The 23,032-nt window shown below is 44.9% G+C and overlaps 1 protein-coding gene across 8 annotated transcripts in view; it reads right to left on the minus strand.

The window, feature by feature from the left end:
* The window catches only part of puf (ubiquitinyl hydrolase 1 puf), an 89,832-nt gene that overhangs the window by 1,962 nt on the left and 64,838 nt on the right, over positions 1-23,032 (minus strand). For 6 of the 8 annotated variants that reach the window (XM_077666133.1, XM_077666128.1, XM_077666131.1 and 3 more), the window contains exons 56-75: positions 22,009-22,113; positions 21,889-21,930; positions 21,362-21,470; positions 20,783-20,926; positions 17,325-17,422; positions 16,736-16,768; positions 16,561-16,609; positions 15,509-15,594; positions 13,814-13,897; positions 13,554-13,660; positions 13,026-13,203; positions 12,319-12,552; positions 9,414-9,645; positions 8,155-8,259; positions 7,424-7,545; positions 6,345-6,468; positions 6,141-6,220; positions 4,396-4,530; positions 1,498-1,614; positions 696-846 (exon numbers count right to left, since the gene is read on the minus strand). In XM_077666133.1, the coding sequence (XP_077522259.1) occupies positions 696-846; positions 1,498-1,614; positions 4,396-4,530; positions 6,141-6,220; positions 6,345-6,468; positions 7,424-7,545; positions 8,155-8,259; positions 9,414-9,645; positions 12,319-12,552; positions 13,026-13,203; positions 13,554-13,660; positions 13,814-13,897; positions 15,509-15,594; positions 16,561-16,609; positions 16,736-16,768; positions 17,325-17,422; positions 20,783-20,926; positions 21,362-21,470; positions 21,889-21,930; positions 22,009-22,113 (2,335 nt within the window). Of the gene's footprint in view, positions 1-695; positions 847-1,497; positions 1,615-4,395; positions 4,531-6,140; positions 6,221-6,344; positions 6,469-7,423; positions 7,546-8,154; positions 8,260-9,413; positions 9,646-12,318; positions 12,553-13,025; positions 13,204-13,553; positions 13,661-13,813; positions 13,898-15,508; positions 15,595-16,560; positions 16,610-16,735; positions 16,769-17,324; positions 17,423-20,782; positions 20,927-21,361; positions 21,471-21,888; positions 21,931-22,008; positions 22,114-22,203; positions 22,240-23,032 lie in introns of all 8 variants that reach the window. The other 2 variants (XM_077666126.1, XM_077666129.1) reach the window with 1 other exon arrangement.

The following is a 23,032-nucleotide window of genomic DNA, read 5'->3' on the forward strand; positions in this document are numbered from 1 at the left end:
TCAAAATAAATCTCGCATCCTCTTTTAAGGCATTTTTCGCAGCCTGTGTAGCTTTGCTGCTACAATATGGAAACCTATTAACCCTTTAACCACTAACATCAAAAAGTACTTGTCATGGAAGATTGTACCGACATCATCACTGGCCAGTGACACTCGTCTGGACCGATGTTGCGTCACTCCCACTGCCAAAGACTAGTTACGGTACGCATGGACCGTAACTAGTCTGGATACCATTTTCAACACTAGAGAGCACTAGTTGCCCATAAAATGCGCCTTGCGCCTTTAGTGCGTGTTTTAAGGCCAACAATAGTCATTTTCACCAAAAATCGGCAATAATTTTTTGAGATTTCGATACGTTTTTGAAAAATAATTTGGCAGTTAAAGGGTAAGTAGTAACCACAAGTGAACAGCATCATATAATGCCGCGTAATATAAAACGCCCAAAGAAAAGTCATAAGTTGCTCATCTGCTCAAACTCAGTTCTGAAATAGTTTCGCACAAAGTGTGAAGTAAACAGCACAGTAGAGTACAAAAGCCCCTGTTCACCTCACTCCATTAACCCGGCACTGTCATGCACCAGCTGCAGCCAGCTGCGTACACAGGGTGGGGTAAACTATGGTCCCAGCAGATACAAGATGAAAGTATAGGCACTAATACTGGAAGAGCACAAGACATTAGTACTGCAGCAGTCATACCATCGCTGTCGCTTTTCCCTGTTTCCTTCTCAAGCTGGGAGAGGACATTCTTGCAGTGGCTTTCCAGAGAGCGCAAGTAGTCAGCCAAGCCGAGACAAGCTGGTGCAATGCCTTCATGAACTGAAAGTACAAGCAGGACTGCTCGCAGGTCCTTTGGAAGAGAAAAGAATAAAAGCCATTATTCCGGGTGCCTCCTGGTCAGGTTTACCCCTCAAATACAAGTTTCTGATAGAGCAAAAGCCCATTTAAAAACACCGAGCCCCAACAAGGAAAACCACACAAGTTGAAAGGGCTCAATAGACGAAAAAAAATCAACAGCCGAGAAACATTAGTTTACAGACAGCAGTGCATGACAAGACCTACACAATGCAGCATACTCCAAGCCTAGAAACGTCCGAACGTGATCAGTACATGCGATAAACGACGGAGAAGGAAGCGAAGAGGATGCCTTTTGAACTGTTGTTTTGCCACTTTAAACCTTATCTTGGGTAATTTACTCAGACACTGTGGCTCTACCGTGGTCGAAATTATGAAAGTTGGCGCAATGTTCGATGCGTAGCGAATATTCGAAAATTTTCGAATATCTGAAGGTTCTTGAATATCAATTTCTCGAATCGAATAGGAACAGAATACCAAACATATTCGTATTCGAATATTCGCACACCCCTAATGATTAGTAAATCAGACTACCATATATATACTGATAAAAAGAAAAGTACAAATCGGCAAAGGCTCTTAACAGAAATGGAAATGAAAAGAATGCCACCGAGCATAAAAGAAGCAAGCGGGGCAATGCACTCACAGCAGTGATGCGATGAACATGTTTTTTGATGTCTTGTGCCACATCGGACGTCACCAGGGCATTCGCTCGTGACAAGATAAGGTTGGTAACGCTTTCTTTGAGAACTTGTTTGCCAACCTGAAAAAAAAAGGTGGCAGTTGTGAGGAGGCAAAAGATGACTGTATGGTGCGAACAAAGTGGAGAGCACAGTTACTCTGTTCGCTTGGCACTAAAGGTAAAAAAGAAAATGAAGCCGCCTACTTCTGCAATGCCTATTAGAAGCACCCACTACCACAGGGAGAGCAAGTGTATTTTTCCAGTGGCTTGTCACTATGTTATGTGCCACAAAAATGGTTAAGTACAACACTCAGCTGATACCATTGTACTCACTGTACCATACCACCTGAGAAAGATACCCTGTATGAACAGAGTAAACAACCTCCTTCTGGTTTTAACATGAAATCTATAGCCTCAAAACATAAATTATTCATCATTTATGCGTGTTTTTTTAATGCACACAGCTAAACAGCTGCTCCCTTTCACAGCGTTGGTGCCTCCCAGCTGGCAGGAAACTGCGGGCAACCAAAAACCACCAAGTTCTCTTTACATTCTATCACTGCCATTTTGTCCATGAAAGCATAAGACAGCATAAACAATATGTTAGGTATGATGAAAAACAATGCTCATTTCTATAAATCATAAGTTAGCATAAAGGTGGATTCAGAAACTTGGGAAGGTTGAGGTTATGCGCAGTTAGGCCTTATTCTAATTATTTCAGTACTAAATCAAGAATATCATTCACTTGCACTAGCAGTTAGCTCTATGTACAATCATCGGCAGTGCCATAACCAGTATGCTGAATCGTGAAACTTGGGAAATCAGGTTTTGTTAAATCAAAGCATGACTAGGCCAACTTGCTCAGGTGACAAAACCGAGGCGTGAATCACTGACCAAGGGAAAACTTAAGGTCAAGAAAGCCTTATTAAGTAGCTACAGAATGCGGCAACATGTCACCATTTATTAGCGAGTGCCGCTCGTGTTTCAGAGCGAGAGCTCTACACCTCAGGCTACAACTTCCGATTTCGATGTGGACGATATAATGACCTTCAATGTCTCACAAGGTCAAACCGAAATTAAATGCGCGATTGTATGGCCCAGGCTATGGCAGTACGACCACGTGATCTATGACTATTGGGTACCTGACCTTGACATTTGATTTGAGACAGTGGGCACATCGACAATGACCTTCAATGCCTCACAACGTCAAACTGAACTTAACTGCGTGGTGGTATGGCCCGAGCTATGGTAGTATGATGTGATCAAATGACTACGACTATTGGGTACCTGACTGACATTTGATTTGAGACAGTGGGCACATCGAAAATGACCTTCAATGCCTCACAAAGTCAAACTGAACTTAGCTGCGTGGTGGTATGGCCCAAGCTATGGTACAGTAGAATCTTGATAAACGGAAGTCAGTTAAACGGAACCAATGCTTAAATGAAACAAACGCCTCGCAGTTGGTTGGTTTTGTATTAAGGCAATGTAAAAAAAATCTCGTTAATCGGAACAAAAATTTTCCGACCACAGTATAAACGGAACCGAAAATAAGGCTCGAAACAGCAACTTGACGCGAACGTGCAGCCCCATCGTGGTACGCATCACTGACCCCCCTGCCCCCGCCTCTTTCTGATTTCCGTCTTTGGACGTTTCCGGTTTTCTCGCAAACTGCGACCACATCACTTGCTTTCTGTCATGGTTTGCTTGCAGTTGTGTTCAACTAGGCTTAAGCCTTACATCCGCTGTTGAGCGTCATCTGCGACATTTCGTCGCGAAGTTAGCATCCGATGGCAGCGCAGAAGCGACCTCACAAAGCCCTTATGTTAGAAAGGAAGGTGGAGATAATCAACGACTTCGAGAGTGGTCGCTTCACAAAAACAGCGCTTGCGACGAACTACGCTGTCCCCAAGAGCAGCCTCACGAGGATACTTCAGAACAAGGATAAGATGCGGCAGGTTTTCAGGACGTCACACTTTGGCCCTCAAAAGAAACGACTGCAGGTGGCCAACCACGAAGATCTGGAGAAGTGCCTAGTGGTTTGGCTGCGGAGAGCCCGCAGTGAAAACATTCCTATCAGCGGGCCACTCATTCACGCGCAAGCAAAAGAATTTGTTCTGCAGCTCGGCATCGAAGGTTTCTCGTGCAGCGAAGGGTGGTTGACGAGATTTAAATATCGGAATGGCATAGTGTGTCGTGCCGTTTCAAGGCAGGCAGCCGCTGCAGACACGACAGCATGCGGCGAATGGCGAGCAAGACGGCTCCCCAAAATTCTGCTGAAGTGAGCAGCCTGTCTAGTATGGGTGGCGCCATCCAAAGAAAACGGCTGCGAGAGCTAAAACAAGCAAACATAAAGTCCTTTTTCACAAGCCAATAAATTGCAGTTCCCACTGATTTCCACGGAATAAGTGGACAAGTGACATTTTTTTTTTAATTTCAGTAGTGCTCTGAAAAAAAAAAAAAAGTTCACTGCTTACTGCTTTTGTGCAATAAAGTTTCAGGCCATAGTGTACTGTTCTCTTTATTATCTCGATTTTGCATTTGAGATCCGCTTCCGCGGAGACTGCCAACTGCGTGTACATTTGCCTCATCGGGACCAAGCAGTGCGGAACGGATTGCGAAATCCTGAACCTTCTCTCAGTAAACGAAACTCCTGATAAACGGAACATATTTTCCCGGTCCCTTGTGGTTCCGTTTAACGAGAGTCCACTGTAGTATGACCACTTGATCATATGACTACGACCATTGGGTACCTGACCTTGACCTTTGATCTGAGACAGTTTGGATTATGCTTAACAGAACTTTCACTCGTATAACTAGGTTGAAGCCATGTTGGACCCCAGTCATTTTCTTTTGTCTTACCTTTGGCACCAACAGTGAGAATAGTCGGAAAACCATGGGGTTGTTGAGGTAACCACGCTCCTCAAGCAGCACAGCTGATACGCAGTTGGTGCAGTATGTGCTGTTACGCAAAAACTCCCCAAACTCCGCAGACTTCTGCAAATTGCAAAAATAACAAGACACTCGTCACAGATTTTTACCACGTTACACACAGGATGCCGAAATATGTTGGTTATGGACGGCACTCAGAGTCTCAGTTCCTGCATTACATGACGCAAACAGATGTTCCACTAATGTTAAGCACAAAATAAAATAAAAATAAAAACAATACAATTACTAAAGCTGGCACTGAACTGTCAATCTTTAGGCAACTTCACGGTTACTACCACCATTACCTATATAGCTCTCAGACATTTATCTTGTAAATGCAGTTCTACTCTACACTCCGATTATGATAATTGCAGCTAAGCTATTTAGTGAGCTTTGTGGCCAACATGCAGCTTCACAATGCATGTCCAGCATTCTTGAACAAAAATTTTGATTAGAATATTGTAAGGCACTGGCGTGGATATACGTTTTTGACGATAGCAAAATCGTTAATTGCAAAAAAAAAAATGCAAGCCTGCCAACGGGAGATCTGCAGATATATTGATAGTTATAGTGAAATCTTACGATATATAAAAAAACTGGGCTCATAAACTCTTTCCTGCTGAAAAATGCTTTTGTCCGGAAATGCTGGGTATGCTTACATTAGGGTCTAAAAGAAGTGCACATTTAGCTCCAATAGGGCAAGCTGAACCAGATGCAAAATAGGCTTCGGAAAATAATGTACAGCCAAGTATCAACAACTTCAACTCGAAGAGGATTGAAAATTTGTTTGAATGGTGCAGAGTTCGAATCAAGGAAAGCCTTTTAAATGCACTTGATGGGACAAACACATCAGCACAAATAAGCTGGATGTTCGAATACAGTAAGTTCAAATTAACATGTTTCCACTGCCCAATTATATTAGTAGACTTTATGATGAACTTGAAGGGACCAGAAAATTTGTGAGCATGCTAGGTGGGTCCATATATATGTTGCATAAAAACAAATAATAAAATAGTCTTTCAAAAAAAAAGGATAATGGCAAATGGAGCATGGAATGAGCTCACATAATCCGAATTTAAAATAGCATTGGCCTAGTTTTCTTTTATCCACTCTTTCTTTTTTTTCTTACAGTATTATACAGTGGCTGCTATTTGTGTGTGCGCGCGTGTGTGCGTGCATGTGCGTGTGTTTTACTTTTGCTTTCCATCCTGTTCCAAGTGCTTCCAAGTTCATCTTAAGCGAATTTTTTTAACTTTGAGCCCAATGGGCAACCAACCTTATGGTTTCACATTGTTCAGTCTTATCCAAGAATTCATTTTAACGGGAGTCAACAGTACTACACAGTACAGTCTGCATCACCCTTGCGTAGAGCGCTTCAGCAGCCTGCAGTATGCAGTCAAAAGTGAAATTAGAAAGAAGTCCATGGTTTGCGGGCAAATTGCTTTTGCCCAACTTGCTTGCAGGTTCCTGTGGCTCTACTTCCAAGCAGGCGTAGCCTTTAAAAGCTAGACACTACGACAAGATGACGACTTTTATGCAGGAGAGGACGCTGCTCGAGAGCTCTACACGCATGATGTGCGATACTAATGCACTGAAATGCAGTGGCCAAAAACAGCATGCTGCGTATCAGCCCTTGCCACTTTTTGCTTTCCATCTGATAAATTATGAGCACTTGCCTCTCCTTGAAGGATCTCCAGCCAAAGCCGAGGGATGAGGTCAATGTGCAGTGGGACGCCCTCAATTGACACCATGGCACCTAAGAGCAAAAAGTAAAAATCAAACGTTGCCTCAATTCAGTTTACACTTCTACAGATATTTTTTTTTGTGTGCTTTTAATTTCAGAATGAGAACACATTTGAGCGTGCCAAAGTCAAACTCACTCAAGTTCACCAGGTCCTGAGAGACTAGTCCCTGTGACAGGGCAGCTCGGAAAAGGGTCTCCACAAACTGGTGGTACGGGAGGAAGAAATCCAAGAGGGCCTGGTCGTACTCTGGGTCAACGCCCTGGACCACGAAACACATGACAAGATGCAAACACAGGGCTGTGAGAAATACTAGAACATTTGTGCTCACTGCGCCATTGTATCGCTTTACTCAGAATCAGTGCTGGTTCTTAAAGGGACACTGAGGAAAACTCTATCATTTTTTTTTTGTTAGCAAAATCTGATAGTTCGGCATTTCATGGCTTTGTTGCCGCTTGTCCGGGCGCGAAAGATGCATTTATTATTTGGATTCAAAGATGAAAAAGTTTTTCCCGCCGCTCTGATTCAAACTCAGGGAACTCTTATGACGCCACGGCAACTCTTATAACGTCTCAGAACGGAGTGACGTGATACGTGACGTAAACGCAGACTCCGTGATTTCTGACGGCTAGCGGTGCGGTGCGCAACCTTCCTTTGCCAGCCTCAGAGATTCGTGGCTTCCATGAAGTAAGGAAAATTCCTTCAAGGTGGCGCCTCTTGTCCTAGGAAGTCATCACGCTTGTACTTGCGAGATTGGCCTGTGGCGGTGACACCTGTATTTTGGTTCTTGCTATTTTCTACATTACAAGAGCTTTGTTTTCAGTATGAGTGGCGTTTTTGTGATCAGGAGCTGCTATTCTATCGATACAAGCCAACTTCAATTTCTCCTCAGTGTCCCTTTAATAAATCAATACAATGGTCTGGCAATACAAAAACAAGAAAGACATAAATTGCTGAATTCCTTGCGAGCCACGGTGGAAAAATCAAAATGAAAAAAGACATCAGACACAGTTACATAGCATTGTTACAAAATGTACAATAATTAAAATTCATTGCTGTTATGGGGTTGGGCTATGACCAATGAGATCCGCAACATTAAATACCTAGGATACACTGACGATCCAGAAACGCACACTAAAGATGCTTAGCAGGAGGCAAGGGCTCAGATTTCTAACAATAAATGCAATGAAAAAATAATGATTTCACAGACACCTCACCTTGGAGGCTTCAAGTTGGCTGAGGTGGAGGAACATCTGCAAGATAGGACGTTGCGGTCTTATGGTCGTTTTGGCGGGGTAAGTCTTCTGACCTCGCCGGGGGAAGTATGGGCCAGTTGTCACTGCACAAAGATTGGACGAGTGTACAAGGCTGGGCTCAATGATCCGCCACTACAGGTAACCACGCAGCAACATGGAACCCGCGCTATTCCCTTGGCTAACCCCACTGTTCTGCCTTTCAAGGTCAGCACATGGCACAGACCATGCATTACCGTGATTTTGAGACAACTTTTAAGGACAGGAAAAATTCACAGATGATCAATGCGATTCATGAGGTAGAATATGCATTAGCCTAAGTGTTCTCCCCTGACAGAACAGCCCCTGCCGTCAACAAGTGCAAGTCATGTGAACAGGTGGTGTGATCCAGTCCATCAATCACCGTGTGACCTGCTGTATCCCAGCTCCACTCTCCCCAACCAATCCAGTAATCACAGTGCGACACGTTGTATCCCCTCTACACTCTCCCCACCTCTCCACTCTGGTTGGCGACCGCAATGTCTCTCCCACTTTCTCTCTGCTTCCTCTAAATTGGAGAGGAGGATTTCTTTCTCTCCACTCTGCCTCTTGTCAACCAAGGCCACGACCAGTGCCGGACACTTTTTGCAATGACCAATGTTCTAATGCTAACGCATTAAAAGGAAGGTAAGGAATAAACACCAAGGTTAACTTACTCAGCCCATTGCTCTCGAGAAAACTGCTGTGGCAGCTGGCCAGAAGAGGCACGATGGTGCCAACTGTTTCACGAGGCAGCAGGGTCACCAGCTCCTTGAGTACCTCTGCATCGAGCAGAACAGGGGAAAAGGAGTGAAAGAAACAGAGCTTGCTTCAGCAGTCAGCAGCAAAGATTATGGTTTATGGGGGTTTAACGTCCCAAAGCGACTCAGGCTATGAGGGACGCCGTAGTAGAGGCCTCCGGAGTAATTTCGACCACCTGGGGTTCTCTAATGTGCTCCAACACCACACAGTATACGGACCTCTAGAATTTCGCCTCCATTGAAATTCGACTGCCGCGGCCAGAATTGAACCCGCGTCTTTTGGGTCAGCAGCCGAGCGCCAACCACTGAGCCATTGCGGCGGCTTAGTCAGCAAAGAGACATTAAAGAACTTTTTGTAGAACAGAAACCACTGGCCATGAAAGTTGCTATAAATGCCGACCTCTCGAATTACTGTATAGAGTCGTGTAAGGGCCATACTGTCTTTTCCGTGATTTTGACAGGGTGCGGCTCCTGCACGAGTCGGGCATATACCCATGCGCAGAAACCTTGTACTGTTGTTGTGGCTGTTCTACAGAAAAATGCAAACATTTCTAAATGACGACACAAACTTTATTCATAAATACTCTGTGCTGTTTTCGTTCTGGCCGCTACATGAGGAGCTCATCTCCTGGGCACTCTTCCAGAGGTAGTAACCTTCAGTGCCATCCATGCGGTTCGACATTCGTGCCGCTTTAAAACTTTTCACAATGGTGTTGCATGACAGTGCCCACAATCCAACTGCAGTGTGTGATTGGAGAGGCCCATTCCAGCCGTCCAGCAGCAGTAACTACAGGCTCTCCTAACCTCACCCAGTCCACGCAGTAATGTTTGGTGCAGTGCCAATGCGTTAAGCACCTATGATTCCTTTCCTTTTAAAAGCAGCTGAGTATTGCTTTCGCGGCCCCACATTTAAATTTGGCCCACTATTTAAGTTCAGGTCAATAAGAACTTAAAATTTTCATATTCAAAATCAACACACTAAAAACTCCAGACACTGCTTATTCTATTAATCACAAAATTTTTCTCTATTCTTAAAACTTCAAAGTTAACAAGGGTTTACTGCAAATGTAGCAGCAAATAAGTGTGATGGGAAAGAAAACGGATCAGCGAATAAGTGACCAAGCTTGCTGACAAACGCCCAGCCCAGCTATGGCGGCTGTTGAAGACTGACTCACCCAGGCACAGCACACGCACTTGCGGAGGCACGTAGCTGTTAAGGAGTGTGAGCAGGCGCCGCAACCCTTCCCCCAGCTGCTGCCACGACCGCAGTGCGGTCAGTGGCTCAGCCGCGCCGGCTGAGGTGCATGTGCGCAGCAGTTCGAGCACAAGAGACAGCAGGTCTGCCAGGTCTCCCGTCACATGACAGGCCGTGGCCTCGTGGTACATCACGTGAAGAGTGTGCAGGGCCTGTCAACACCGCAAAGAGAAATGCCACTCAGTGTCCCATGCCATCACTTACCAGCAAAGCACAAACATCAATAAGACGCATCATAGACAGTTGACAAAAAAAAAAAAATCAGTACTTCATGTGCACAGCATAAAGTCTAGAATTGTGCGCCTTATGATGTGCACTGGAGTGGTTTGTAATGAACAGAAGCTTTCAAATGGAAGCTGCAATCACGTTTGTGGACTGGCATCATTTTTCAGCATCTCCCAAAGCATGTCCAGTTTAACTCTTTCGCTACCGTGCCATAGGCGACCAGGTGTATATGACCGACGTTTTGAAAAAGCCGCCGAAAATTCATTTCGGCGCTTGTGGACACGCTGCGCCATCTAGGTTGTTTCTATGGAACAAAGTTCATAATTGCAGTTTTTGTTTTCAGTTTAGAACGTGAGGGGGCGCTGTGAAAAATGAAACTTTGAACGGCCGCAGCAGTGTCAGCCCGCGAACATGGCATCCACATCGCCGTGCGCTCCTCGAAATTGAAATCCAACACTGAGTGCTTCGGCTTGTTTCGGTTCTGGTTTCTGCCACGAAAGCAGCGGTGGTAAGTCAGACAACGATGTACGAACGTTGAATTTCGGTTCCGACAGCGAGACTTCGTCTCAGGGGCCTAAAACGTCAGCGCGTATTCACACCTAAGTTTTGTTTTCGTTCACTCTATGTTTTCTGCGGTGCATGTGGTTTGTAACTGATGACAGTAGTTTATTTTTGTGCTTCAGGGCCTTCACACCATATGGCCAAGAAAGTTTGCCAAATGCTCAAGGTCCCGTCGCGTTTTTCTAACCGAGACGACAGCCAGGTGTCAATGTCGGCGAATCACTGCGGAGCGGCGTTAGGAGATTCGCTCGACCTCTCGACTTCTTCTTGATGTTCTTCACGGCGGAGGTGATGAAGACTGTACGAAAATACTAATAAGTACGCTTGGATGAAGTTTATGGACAGGCAAACATACGCTCGGCTTGGCGGCTCATGGGGAGAGGTGAATCCGCAGGAGAAGTTCATTGAAATCATCATACACATAAAAATTGTTGACCTGCCGCGACTGTATCTCTATTGGAATGCAGGAATCATCTATCCTGGCCTTCAGCCATCAAATAACACTTGCCGAAATCAGTTTTTCGCTGTGCCTGTTTTTCTGCACGTAGCGGACACGGAGAATTCAGTGGCGGCTGCATCTATTGGCAAGACTGGGAAAGTGTCCTGGCTTTCGAACAAAGATAAAACATGTGCAGCAGCTGTCAAGTCTACCTCTGATTCACATCTTCACGTCATGGCTTTTTGCAATGGCACCACAGTCATGATCGCTGACTTGACCGGGTGTGGAAAGCGCAATAATTTTTTCTCAGAGCTGAAACTTGGAGGAATGACAGCTATAAACATATGAACCAGTTTGTATATTCAAGTTTTCCTCTAATCAAGTTTGCGCTTGGTGTAGCCGTTAATGTTTGTTTTTTTGTGTGTATACCTTTTCCGTGTTTTTGCCACATTTTACACATAAATGTTCAAGTACTTTTGCACACACAACTCTGCTGTTTGTTTCGTTCAGAAGTGTAACTACTAATAAGCTACAATTCCATGTGTTGCAATATGCGCTGGGTTTGTTACTTCTCGTGAAAAAAAAAAAAAAAATTTCTTTCAGTACACTTCAAATCGTCCATTTTTCGGAGGTAGTGAAAGAGTTAACAGAGGCCAAAATGTGCTGAAGGTCACAGAGCACCTTATTCGTACATGCCGGTCCACGAGCACACTGTGGCAGGCAGACATTTCAATGCACACAACTGTACAGAGCACACAGCTTAAAGCGATGGCCATTACTGCATATGGCACCACAGCAGGTCCCTGCCTCCATCCAGTGTTTGTGTCCTCTACAGACAACTTCAACAGGAGGAGAGACATGCCCCATCCCCTATTCTAATTCCACAAGCTTCTAACAAGTCAAATGCAACGACAACTGAAATGGTGCATAAAAACTGGGGTAACAAGGGCAAGAGGCAACACTCTGCACGTCTGAAGCGGCGGGATACAAGTAATTGCAATTTCATTGAAATGTGGCTCAGCTTAACTACATGAGCTATTCCTTGTCCTCAGCAGTGTAGAATAAGAGAAGGCACGAAATGTGCAGCATGAGCAATGCAAGAGCACAGCTGCTGTTCACACACTGATTATGTAAAGTAGTGACCATTTAGAAAGACTTTGGTGTAGGTCAGTTGGTATGACATCATGAAGAGCAAAAGCGCAAAACAGGACGGGACTGAGGCAGGCGACAACACAGGGCGGTACTGACAACTGTCAGTTGTCAGACAGTTGTCAGTACCGCTGACAGTTGACAGGTACTGACAGTTGTCAGTACCGCCCTGTGTTGTCGCCTGCCTCAGACCCGTCCTGTTTTGCGGTTTTGCTCTTCATAGTGACCATTCATTACATTGTATAACTATCTGCTCAAAGCTATTTTTTTTTTTCACTGTTCCCATTTTTTGCATTCAAACATTCATGCTGCTTATACCAAGCTGGTGGCCCAACAAAGTTTATTTCTGTCACTGCCACTTTGCATATGCTGCAAATGAAGGAACTGCATGAGCAGGCTTCATTGCTGACAACAAAATGGCTGCCCACAGGAAGACTGATGCAAGGCCAACCTGGAAAAGGACAGGCAGTCCCCCGGCAGCCAGTGCCAGCAGGCGATCCTGAGGGGTGGTGACGAGGATGCGCAGAGCGGCCACCAGGGTGGCCCAGCAGACCCGGGGGTCGAGGCCCAAGTAGAGTGTTAGGGTAGTGCGCTTGAACAGCCCGACCTCCCGTTGCTCCTGGTCGGTGGCACCCCTCGGCAGGGACACAAACAGCTCCATGAGCTTCAGCAGCTCGGTCACCGCCTGCAGAGGACCCGAGTGAAGAGACTCCTTTTTTTCCAAGCCGATGCTCCCTTGTCTTTGAGGCTTTCCCTTTGTGTGAGTGTTGTGCGTGTTTGATTTCACCTTTCACCTTCACTTTTCATCCTCATCTGGAGTAGCATGCCAGGTTAACAACCAGGCAGACCTCTCCTGTACTCAATAAAATCTCTCTCTTTTGCTATTGTGTCTCCCTACTGCTCCCCCCTCCCAAGGCTTCTCTTTTCCCTTTTCTGCCACCGCCTCTCCGTACTCCCCACGCTTTCCCGCTTCCTCCTGGAGGTTTCTTCCGACACTCTGCGACCACCAGTGGGCCCTAGCAGAGCAAGCACTTCTTTTCACAAGGCCCTAATGAGGAATTAAAGCTGACTTGTTTGTCCATGCAGAACACAGCTTCAATTCACCATCACCGTTCTCGTCAACCCATGAGCATACATTTGCAATCCTGTGGCACTCACCGCAGTGTACAGGGTAGTGTATGGCGTGATGTTTTTGAAGGCCCACTGGACGTTCTGGTGGGCGGCGAGCTGGCGAGCAAATGGTCGTGACTGCTGACAGCACAGGCGCAGCAGCCCATAGTAGGCGGGCAACATGCACCGATTGAACACCACCACGTCCTGGTCGTCATGGTCCGCACTGTCAGCCATCACGCAAAGGGAGGAGAGAGACAGAAATGATGATCTGAACATTTTGTGTCATCATGTAGCAACTGGAACAACAACAAGCTTTTCTGATGGTCACATGTACACACATCAGCCACTTAATTCCCACTAGGCCAAGTGCGAATGTTGTTAGAATAGCCAAGTATGCAGAGTATGTATCCACAAGCATACACAGGCCACATAGTACAACATAGTTGCATACAACTACAGAGACACGATCAGAGCTGTTCCCCATAATGCACTTCTCCTGGTGGAGTTCTTCTTGCTTGCTCATCCTAAAAAACAGAAACTGGGAAGGAAGCCAACAAGCACAATGCCACTCACAGGATGTAGTTGAAGGCAATGTTCTTTGTGACGTGAGGGTTCTGCACAATCAGCTTGACATTTTCCGGGCAATCCACACAGGCCTGGTACCAGAACAGCAGCAGCGTCTAGAAAAGGCGAGAAAGTGAAGACAATTTAATTAAATGACGACGAGTAAATGCAGGGTGCAACATGAAGAAGTCCTATTTTTTAGTGTTGGGTACCCTTTGCATGAATGCAAAAGTGGGCACAAATGCAGTACTAGTCTCAATATTCCCCACCTGCTTATTGTGATGAACAGGAATGGCTGGCTCCGAGAGGCCTGGCTGGAATAGGCTCCAAAGGTCAAGAAAATAGGGGCTAAACTGAAATCAAGCAAAAGAAAGTGAAAACAGAATCAGCCTTCACTTGCAAGATACTCCCATGGGGCAAGGTTGAAAAATACTTGCTAACACAAGGGCGAAAATATGGCAGCTGCGGTGGCCAAAGCCTGCAGCTGGTATATCTTCAACAGTATGATGCTTTGGCATGTGTACCATACGACATGTCCTAACAGGCATGCCACTCAATTCAATTCTACTGAGCACAGGTGCAATTGAATAAAACTCGCTCCATTAGAATCAATTTAACTGAACCTCCAATATATTACCGCATACAAGCCAACTCCAAATATAAGTCTACCCCCAACTCACAGTCCTCGCTGGCACAAAAAAAAAAATTTATTCAAACTCAAGTTGACGCCATCCCACCGCCTAAGGCGGGAAGCTGGTCTTAGAAAAAAAATTTTTATTAATGAAGTCACAATTGTGAAATCTTCAGGGAACATGTATTTCTGCGTGCTGATTCCAAATATGGAATTTAATTTAATGTACAAGTCCTTGTGGACTTGATGTAATACGTTATGTAACTTTTTGTGGAGAGCTTTAACGAAATTTTGCTGCAGGGAACTTGCTAGAATGCATGCCGTCCGCTTGTCTTGACAACAAGCTATGCAATAAAGGTAAAATTATTATCCTGCCTATCACAGAAGTTGAGTTACAGGGTTTTGAATTTCGTACTTCACAAATGGGAAGAAAAATTTGTCTTCCTCTATCCGAAGTGAGAACTTCAAAATTCTATAACTCAACTTCTATGACAGGCAGGATGATAATTTCAGCTTTATTGCATAGCTTAATGTCAAGAGAAACCAATGGCATGCATTTTATAAAGTTCCCTGCAGCAGGATTTCTTGAAAGCTCTCCACAAAAAGTTACATAACATATTGCATAAGTGCTCAAGAAATTCCTGAACATGAAATTAAATTCAATATTTGGAATCAGCACGCAAAAATACCTGTTCCCTGAAGATTTCATAATTGTGACTTCATTAATAAAAATTGTTTTCTAAGACCCTCTTCTCCCCTTAAGACAGCCAAAGCAGGAAAATGCATGTCTACAGCGTCTCCTGCAGAATGGCATAACAGCATGCGTGCAGCTCAAAGCAACACACATCACGGCACAGCCGTGAGGCCATCAGTCGGAGGCGAATGGAGACCAAAGACTGCGAAATGGCGCATTTTCTTGCCTTCTACACTTCGGTGTGGCCTGCTGACTAGACTGGTAAGTGGAAAATCAAACTGCCAAAGATCCTGTAGTTCCAGTTTCTGGCATAATGAACGATTCAGAACCAATCTCCATATAGATTAACAACTGTTTTCCCTATCCATGAAGCTCCATGCATACGGGTATCGACGTAGGGTGCATACTACCTGTAGCTTGGCCGAAACTAGTTATACCCCGCAATTAGATCAGCTCCAAGATAGGTCAACTCACTAATTTCATATCGTCCCTTCTGTATATGCAGCAACATTAGGTAACTGACGCACATGAGAACACAAACAAAACAATGTGTAGACGGGGCCATTAAAGGCACACCCTACCTTAATTAAAATATGAGCACATGAACATGAGAAGTATTCGTGACGAGCAAATGCTTACCATTAGTTTCTCCTGTTTTCCTACAAGACAATAGGTGAGTACTGCAAAGTAGTACATCAGCTTGGCAGTGCCGTGAACGGCTGGATCTGAAAGCAAGAGACATTCAATGTGGTCAATAAGAGAGACTGCTTTTGAAGCAGTCTCTAACGAACAGAAAAACAGACTGCGTATTAACAAAAGTATGCCAAGCTAAAAAGTACCGTAAAAACTGGACTATAGGTCGGACCGGAATATAGGTCGACCCCCTAACTAACCAAATCTAAAAATGAAAAAGATCTTTTTCAATGGGAAAAGTACCGAAAGACATCCTTACTTTGAAACAAATACGACTCGAGAGGTTGCACAATGGTGACAGTATTTAATTTCATTTAAATGCTGCTTGTATGTACACCCGGCAAATTTTTTAACAATATCGCGCACTAATCGGCCCGCGTGTTTGTTTCTGGCACAGGCAAGTACGGCGCCGTAGAGCAAAGCCCTCCTCTTCATGAATCGCCGCAACCAGGATGGCGAGCCTTTGAATTGCGCCCTCGTGAGTCTAGAGGAACGCGCGATCTCTGCCGCTTTCACGCGGATGCATTTGGCAGTCACAGGCAGCGATCTTGCTCGCAGCGCAACGTTTCCTTCCTATTCTCGACACACTACGGTCTGCCCACGAAATGATGTTTTCTTCTGGTTGCTGCAAGTTGTAATACGCAGCTTCTGCCTCCGCCAGTACTGAATGCTATTTTCGGATACTCCAAATTCGCGCTGTGCCGCCAGGTTCCCGCGAGCTTCCTCGTACTCAATCGTGTTTTTCTTGAAGGCGACGGTAAATTGCCGTTAGCTTCCGCTTTGCATCTACTGAAACGCAAAATGGCGGCACTGCTGCTGATGGCGATGGAGGCTGCTGACTTCATCCACCCATTGTTGCAAGACTTCCGTATTTTTTCCGCCAATGACCGGTATATAAGACGGGGATCGACTTTTCACCATGGTTTTTTGAAAAAAAGTTCGACCTATATTCCGGTTTTTACAGTAACAAAAAAATAGGCCCACACCGTGGAACTCACCAACATAAACTTTTGCTTTTTTGAGCAATCGCAATAGGAACTGGTACACCTGTGTATTAAAAGGAAACATATAAGCAGACTTCAAGAGTAAGAAAGTGCAACAGCTTGCCCAAGCATGCTAGAGTTGGTGCTAAACCAGCAGCCCAAACAACAAAAGTACAGCCCTTCTTCTTACCTGATGCATCACAGAGGCAGCTTCCGAACTCATCTGAAAGAGCAAAGTTTATGTTTATAAGGAGAGAGTAGTTCTTCACTTTCTGTCAGATGTTCACAGGAATGATCACAAACAAACATAGCCCGAGTCTAGTCTAGTAAAACTACCAAATGCAAACAACACTGAATTACAAGTAGTTTACAAGTAGTGCAAGTAAAGACATCTTTCAGTGGGCGAGTTGCTTATAACGAAATCAAGAAAAAAAATTGTGCACATTATCCAGATGACTGTAGAAAGAGTTTAGCACAAGTTCATGACAAATGCTTGTTGCAGTAGCTGCTATAAAGCCAACTGCAGAGGGTAGTGCACTGACAAGACAGGTCTGCCAACTGTTTTCACGTGTTGTCACCACACTTACATCCCAGGAGGCAAAACACCGCCACACACTCAGGATCAACTGATAATTGGCAGCAGCAAAATAAGGAACCAGCAGCAGCTAGCAGATAGAAGCAGGCGAATGACATGTAACCAAATGAACTTTTCTGCATGATGGCTATCAAATGCTTGACAATGAACTAAAAGTTGCACAGACACACATGAAGATACGCACAGGCAGATCTTTGTGAGGAGTCAGCCCATTTCTCCCAGAGCGGAAGGCCTGCCGGAATTGGGAACTTGGCACTAGGGAGACCAACAACAAGGCTGCCACTGCGAGGATAAGAAACAAACAAATAAATTTACAAGCCAAAAGTTTTTCTATCAACAAAAAAAAAAAGACTACGCAGCATGACTGCATGATCCAAATATAGTAGTCACTAAGTGCTTACTAATACGTAACTAATTGAACCACATTTTCAACTCAAGACACCTAGCAAAGATGTTGGCAATAGTGTAACATGCTCGAAGCCTTCTGAACAAGATCATTTTTTGTTAGCATTCCCAAAGCCTTCCTTCAGATACTGAGTGAACTGAAACCACTACCTGGTCACCAGCATTTAAATGTCCACTTAGGATCATTTAAATTAGATATACAGATGATATACAATTAAAGTATACTAACACAATATCAACAATGAAGTATCTGTAGCCAGGATTCTTTCCACTAAGTGCACTAGTTAATTTAAAATTTAAAGATCCCCAGGTGGTCGAAATTATACTGGAGCCCTCCACTACGGCACCTCTTCCTTTCTTCTTTCACTCCCTCCTTTATCCCTTCCCTTACAGCGCAGTTCAGGTGTCCAGGGATATATGAGACAGATACTGCACCATTTCCTTTCCCCAAAAACCAATTATTATTATTAAAAGCACGCCTATGACTGAGTGATAACAGGGGCACAGCAATCATACAACAACATACTCACTCAACATTGCAGGGTGTCCGCAGCACGCTTCTGTGACATTCAGCAAGTTTTCACGTCAGAAGTTAAAGGAACACCAAGCGCAACTTGATTCTATTTCTGTTCTAAGTAAAATCTGATTAATTTAGCTCTTTGAAGTTCTGTTGATGATCATTCAGCAGCAAAAGATGCAATTACACTGCTGAGGAATTTGAAGTCAAAATCTGAATATTTTTTGCCCCATCACGTGGTTCAAACTTTTGACGCTGATAAGGTAATATACATATATAAGGGACTCTGTGGTCACTAAGGCCCCTAGTTTCCCGAAAGTCCATGAAAAATCGCAGATTTAGGCATTGTTAGCAGTCACGTTCTCAATTTTTTTATGCCAGTGCAGTTGTGGACATCAGTGGGAACGGGAGTATGATAGAAAAATGACTATTTCACCTTCTTTATATGACTACGATACAAGATGGATGTTTAAGAATACAATAGAATTTTCAGATAAATATTATTAGTTATACAGTAGAGCCCACTTATAACGAACCTGACGGTCACGCGGACTGCCTTTGTTATATCCAATGGTCGTAGTAGTACAGCCAAAAATATTAAGTCCAACAAAAGTAACGTTTATTTCCTAAATACTGTGTGATGCACATCTGCATCTTCAAAGCAGACCCTACCACTGCGCTTTCCAGGCTCTCCAGGGTGGTCACGTCCTCCTCGCCAAAACCCTTGCTGCCAACAATCTGCTTCAGGCACGGCAAGTAACTAATCGCGGTTAAGCAATGTTGTGGTCCCATGAACGTGGTCATCAGGGGCAACACCTGGTAAGCTATGCTTCAGCGACTAGTTGCCACAAATCTACGTGCATCAGATCACGCGTGTTTTCGACAGCATCATATATCATTCCTGGGCCTACGCAACCACGAAATTAGTGCAGCGCATATGCGCATAGGATACATCAGCTGCACTTTCTGCTATCTGGCACTGCCTGCACATACCGCAACTGGGCCAACAAGGCATTCTAACTTCTCAAATCCCTGCTGTTACTTCATCTACGAGCAGGTGCAGTAGCTTCGCTTTCAATGCTGCCCCTGTCTTGCGCACACTGTGCTCCTTGCTTCCACTTTGGACAGCTTTGCCCAGCTTTGCCCAGCCTTCACACACGCAAGCAATGACTGATCTTGTAGGTCATTGGTGCATGCTTGGCCGACGATTCCCAACAGTTCAATGCCATATTTTTAGTGCTTTTTTTCGGTCATCATGTTCTTTCCGGGACGGTGTCACAGGGGCCGAGAGACGCTCTTCAGTCTCCACGCTTCCTGGAAAGGCGAGTTTTTCTACTTCGGGGACAAATCCACAGTGCCTCCTCGATCGCTACAACTCAGTGGTGCGGCCACATTTGTTCGTTGTATGCGAGACGAATTGCCACTGCCCTAATGCATATTTTCATGGTAGCACTGCACGCATTCGTAATAAGTGAGCGTCCATTACCTCTGCGGTCATTATAAGTGGGCTCGACACCAACCATAGGCCGAGGGTGCTCCAAAGAAACGTAGACTGCACACTAAGATACAGAAGTAGTAGATACGTCAATGCTGTTTGAGGCAATGCTTCAGATACGTGCGCCACAATAGAGCAAACCAAAGTCTCTAACACTTTAATGAACGCAGCCTCCCACACAGCAGCAGCTACCATCACCACTGTGCCCCCACTACGCGGTGTTTCGAGCTGCCCAGTTTTGCATTCGTTTCCCCTTTATTGCTTTTTCAACTCTACTCAACTCTTTCAGTGCCTTCTCTTTCTCAACGACCCACACCGACTTCTTTCCATATCCATAGCCACCGCCTCCTTCACACTTTTGCTCACTGCTCACCTTGCCCCAAGATCATTAAAAAAGCTGGCTTCCTGTGGCGGCTTTCAAAGCCTAGTGGCAAAGGTTGGTTTAGCTACCTTGAAAAGCTCAGGAAAAAAATAAAGGAGTGACACTGCATTAGTATCTTGGTTCCAAATGTAAAGTAAGGTGCATTCTGAAGCATTATTTGGTGCCTCCCACGGAATTCCGCAGATTGTTTCCTCCCCATTTGCAGAATTTAAAATTTTACGCCGCACAAATTTAGGGGCCTTAGTGATCACCAAGTGGAAGTGGATGGCATACTGGATGGCATTTCAATGATTCACAAACTTTTTAAAAAAGCACTTCATATAGCTGCAGTTCGATATTCGAAAATTTCAAATGCTTAGTCCAATAGTAAAGTAGATATTCCATATTCAATTCAATCAGAATGTTTGATATTCGAAATCTCGAATTCGAAGCAAGAAAATCACGTTGCTGGAACACTTGCTTCATGCGATTTTGGTTCAGCGTACCTCCAGATGGCACCGTGGCATGCATGCAGTAAAATCCCCAACTCCACGGACAGTTTTTAGGCGTAATTTTTGCCCTCTCCTGGCTTTTATAAGCTGTATTTTTAGTGCAAGTAGTCTCTCTGTCAATATGATAAGGCGACCAATTGACATAGGCCAATTCAAATTGTTCGCACTGCTTTTTTTTAACCTACTGCTGGAAGCCTGGGGGGCCACGTACAGCTGGTGCGCCAAAGATTAGTAAACATAGCAATGGTTACACATACACAACCCTCAGATATGTATGCAGGGCAGCTCAAGACACCACAGCAACCTTTTTTTCCACCCCGGTCAAAGTCAAAAACGTGCGGCCTCGACGTACCATTGCGCACCCTCTGCAGAGCATGAGCGATGAGAAACTTTTCGACCCAGACGTCCATGCTCTGGAGGACCCACGAGTGTGCCAGCTTGTTCCGAGGCACTTGCATGGTCAGCCACTCCAGGCACTGCAGGGGGCAGTACTCGGCTGCCTGCGTGCCAAGTAGTACCCGAAAAAAGCCATGGTCAAGCAAATTTTCAAGGGTCCCCTTCAAAGTTCAGTGCTGAACCTTCAGAGGAGCTTCACCTCAAAGCTTCTACACTGAAACTTTGCAATAAAAAATAGGTAAAAAAAACATAACATAGTTCGATATAGCCGAAATTTTTAATATAAATTTTTTCCAAAAACTGAAGTTGGAGAAGCGAAATTTAGTCAGCAAAAGAATGGCAACTAGGACAGGCCTGTCCCGTAGTTTTACCACCATTTTGAAGTGCTCATGGCGAATGCGGAGGCCTAAAAAAACCAAGCGGCAAACACCGGCGAGGTTGGCTTCCCCGAAGAGCAAAGCAGCACGCGGCAGCGACAGGTCAAGTGCCAGTCGATTAGAAATAGGGCCCAGCAGTTCGAGAATGACAGATGCACTTGCCTCCCAGACTCGTTGAAGCACCAGTGAGGTGAAAGGCGCCACGCCTGGTTGCCCCCCGGCAAACTCCACCAGCATCGACAGCAGCTTGAAGAAAGGGCCACTTGACTGCGCCCAAAAGAAAAAGGGCATTGAGCCAAGTTGTATGACAACAACAGTATTAACAACAGCATAAGTTATCGTGGGGGGGGGGGGGGGGGGGGGGGGGGGGCCTTCGTGTGATGAACAAGCCTGCGCCATGTGGGAAACAGAGAGACTGTGCTCCAATTCATTTCTGAACAGCAAGCAATCCATTGCTCCTCATTGCTAAAGTGGCTAGGACCTCCAAGCAGATGTGATGTAGCACCCACACATTGGCAGTCATTGAACTCTCCTATGTTTCGCCACAGTTGCAAGAGGCAAATTACCAATGCGTGCAGCATTAAAAAAACTTTAATATGAAATCTGTAACAGCATTCTTAATTTAAAAAAAAAAACATGGTGTCTCTGCACCTTTAAAAGAAAAGTACTTTTCGCATTCACCTACCTCCGGCTGCTTCGTGACCGCTGAGAAGATCATGTTGATTATCTGCAAAGCAAAGCACAATGCAGTTAATAATGTGTGTGCTACAATTACAGAGAGGAATGCTTTGAAGGATGTCCTCACGTGAGGTGCAAGGGACTCGTTCCAACGGCACAGGCTCAGGATCAAGTTGCAGGTCTGACGCAGGCAGATGTTGTCTCGAATTTGGTGGTACAGGAATGGAAAGCCCTGCAGGAGCGGGGTAATACCTCTGTTAAAGTAAGTAGCTGCGTGGGTGAGAAAGCACATTTGCAGCAGACCTTTAGCATATATACAAACCCATCTTGCTTTGTGCCTTCTGATGCTGCTTGCTCCCTATGGGCAGGAAGCATGTCTTATCTTTCTCAACTGGTCAAAAATACCTCATCAAGTCACTGCATCCTTTCCCAACAACTAAACCCAATCAATCCAGGGTGGTGACAGCATTTAGTAACGCAGTTTCTTCCGCTCAAAATGAGTAGCTTAATAGACCAATGATAAAAAAAAGGAACCTTGTGTGACACATAGCTCTTTTGGGTTTTGGAATTCCAAATAACGCCAAAGCTGCACTACTAATTTCAGACCTGAATAAGTGAATAAAACTGAGCAATAGTTGCGCGCAGCAGCTATTGCTCAGTCAAACCCTGTGCAGTGTGTCATGTGACTCCCTGATGGGGTTCCCCCTCCCTGTCCTGTTTTCCACACAGCTGTAAACATTCAGAAGGTGAAGAAGTACCAACTAGCCTCAGTCCTAGACATTTTTCCGCAGCAGCATCAAAGGTGTTCAACAGCCTGACAGCAATTCCGTTCTTGATTTACTTCTTGCTTTTACAATCAGTTGATTTCTTATTAGTCATCGCTGCCAAACTTATGAAACTGCTTAACTAGAAGTAGTGTACGTATGCAGGTAACTAATACCCCTGTCACACGGCATTCCTCTAAGGCCTTTCCAGCAAAGGCACCATTTTTCACCAAAGGAGCGAAAGCTTAAAGAAGCAGCGAAGCAGCTACACGGTGCAGCCCAAAGGTGAAACTGTCGTTCAGGCTTAGCACCCGCTGCTGTGCTCGAGGCGGCTGAAGTGAGTGTTTTAAAATTAAAGTGGTGTATTCTGTTCATTCGTTGAGCTCA

Source organism: Amblyomma americanum, chromosome 5 (genome assembly GCF_052857255.1).
Source record: "Amblyomma americanum isolate KBUSLIRL-KWMA chromosome 5, ASM5285725v1, whole genome shotgun sequence".
In the NCBI taxonomy this organism is placed as follows: domain Eukaryota; kingdom Metazoa; phylum Arthropoda; class Arachnida; order Ixodida; family Ixodidae; genus Amblyomma; species Amblyomma americanum.